This window comes from Engraulis encrasicolus, chromosome 5 (genome assembly GCF_034702125.1).
Source record: "Engraulis encrasicolus isolate BLACKSEA-1 chromosome 5, IST_EnEncr_1.0, whole genome shotgun sequence".
Lineage (NCBI taxonomy): Eukaryota > Metazoa > Chordata > Actinopteri > Clupeiformes > Engraulidae > Engraulis > Engraulis encrasicolus.
The window spans coordinates 21,271,802-21,273,251 of record NC_085861.1 but is presented as its reverse complement, the minus strand read 5'-3'; the positions used below and the strand labels follow the sequence as shown (position 1 = coordinate 21,273,251).

The 1,450-nt window shown below is 47.0% G+C and overlaps 1 protein-coding gene across 1 annotated transcript in view; it reads right to left on the bottom strand.

Annotated features, from left to right (window-relative positions):
• The window catches only part of fzd1 (frizzled class receptor 1), a 2,766-nt gene extending 1,977 nt beyond the window's left edge, over positions 1–789 (bottom strand). Inside the window, exon 1 of the mRNA XM_063198906.1 lies at positions 1–789. This exon is cut by the window's left edge and continues 1,977 nt beyond it. Coding sequence (XP_063054976.1) covers positions 1–381 — 381 coding nt within the window. The 5' untranslated portion in view covers positions 382–789.
• Between the last annotated feature and the right edge of the window lie 661 nt (positions 790–1,450).

Genomic DNA, 1,450 nt, shown 5'->3' with positions numbered 1-1,450 from the left:
CCGCTCGCACAGGGAGCGACACGGCGGCAGCGCTTGGTCCAGCACTGTGCAGACGGGCGCATACATGGAACAGAGGAAGAACTTGAGGTCCGGGGAGCACTGAACTTTGACGAGCGGGTAGAACTGGTGCACCTCCAGCCCCGCGTCTTCTTGGTTGGTATGCCCTAGTAAATTTGGCATGATGGTCTCGTTGTATGCTATGTCCGTGCATAGGGGGATAGAAATTGGCTGACAAAATCCGTGCTCGGGAACGGACAGTCCTCGGTCTCCATACTGTCCATCAACTCCTCCCAAAATTCCAACAAATAACAACACGTACATGGTGAAAAGATTTCCACTCACCCGAGCGCGCTTTACTAAAGACTCATAGCGCCCAGCCATACTTTCTTTGCAGTGTCTTTATCCAGACAGCTAGCTCGCCAGCTAGCTAGCTACTTATGCACTCTCCTTGATAAGTCCTCTCTTTCCTCCTCACCAAAAAATAATCACTCTGTGGTCCAAACTTTGAAAGACGACAGCCTCCCTTCTGTCGGCGCACAAACTGGATACTGTGGATGCCCCAAAACACAATGCGGCTATTGAAAGAAAATACATCCAGAATAAAAAATCCTTGTGGAAACATGCGACTGCGGAGTCAGTGTTTCAGCCCCAATTGTCCGAGCATGACAGTGAATACTCTGAGCTGTTCAAACCTGTTTCCAGGCGCCCTGCTGTCTCCTCTTCATATGGAAAAGAAGGGTGGGACCAAAGAACAGATGGCTAGGCCAAGGGAGCGTCCACATTTTCCGTCTTCTGCTCATTCAGTGAGACGCAGGTCGAGTATTTTTTGTGTATGTCTGTGTTTGACGCCTTGTTAAACCATATGTTGGCCTATGCCATATACGGACTGAAAAAGACATTTATCTGCAGTATACTAGGCTACTGGAAACAGCTGGGGTCCACTTTTGAGCAAATAATTGTTGAAGGGCAGATCCTACACACACACACACACACACACACACACACACACACACACACACACACACACACACACACACACACACACACACACACACACACACACACACACACACACACACGTAAATGTGTCACAGCTTCCTCATCAGTTTCTCAGACGAATACTGACGAACACTGAAGGCTATATGGCTACTTCTGCAGTGCTGGAAGCAGATGATCAAGTAGTTCATGATCACACTGCTAAGATCTTTTCTCCAACAGGACAGATATAATGTGTCACCACTTCCTTAAACTGCAGTTTCTCAGACGGGGAGGACAATTTTGTCAGTACTCCCACTCACACTCCTCAGACAGGAACTGTAATGTACTCCCTTATGATTGTTACAGTGCACAGTCAAGTCAAGACTTCCTCAAATAGCACATATTCTCTTCTCATCTCTCCAAGCACATTGTTAGGAATGGAAAAGACAACATAACAACAAAATATATAGTT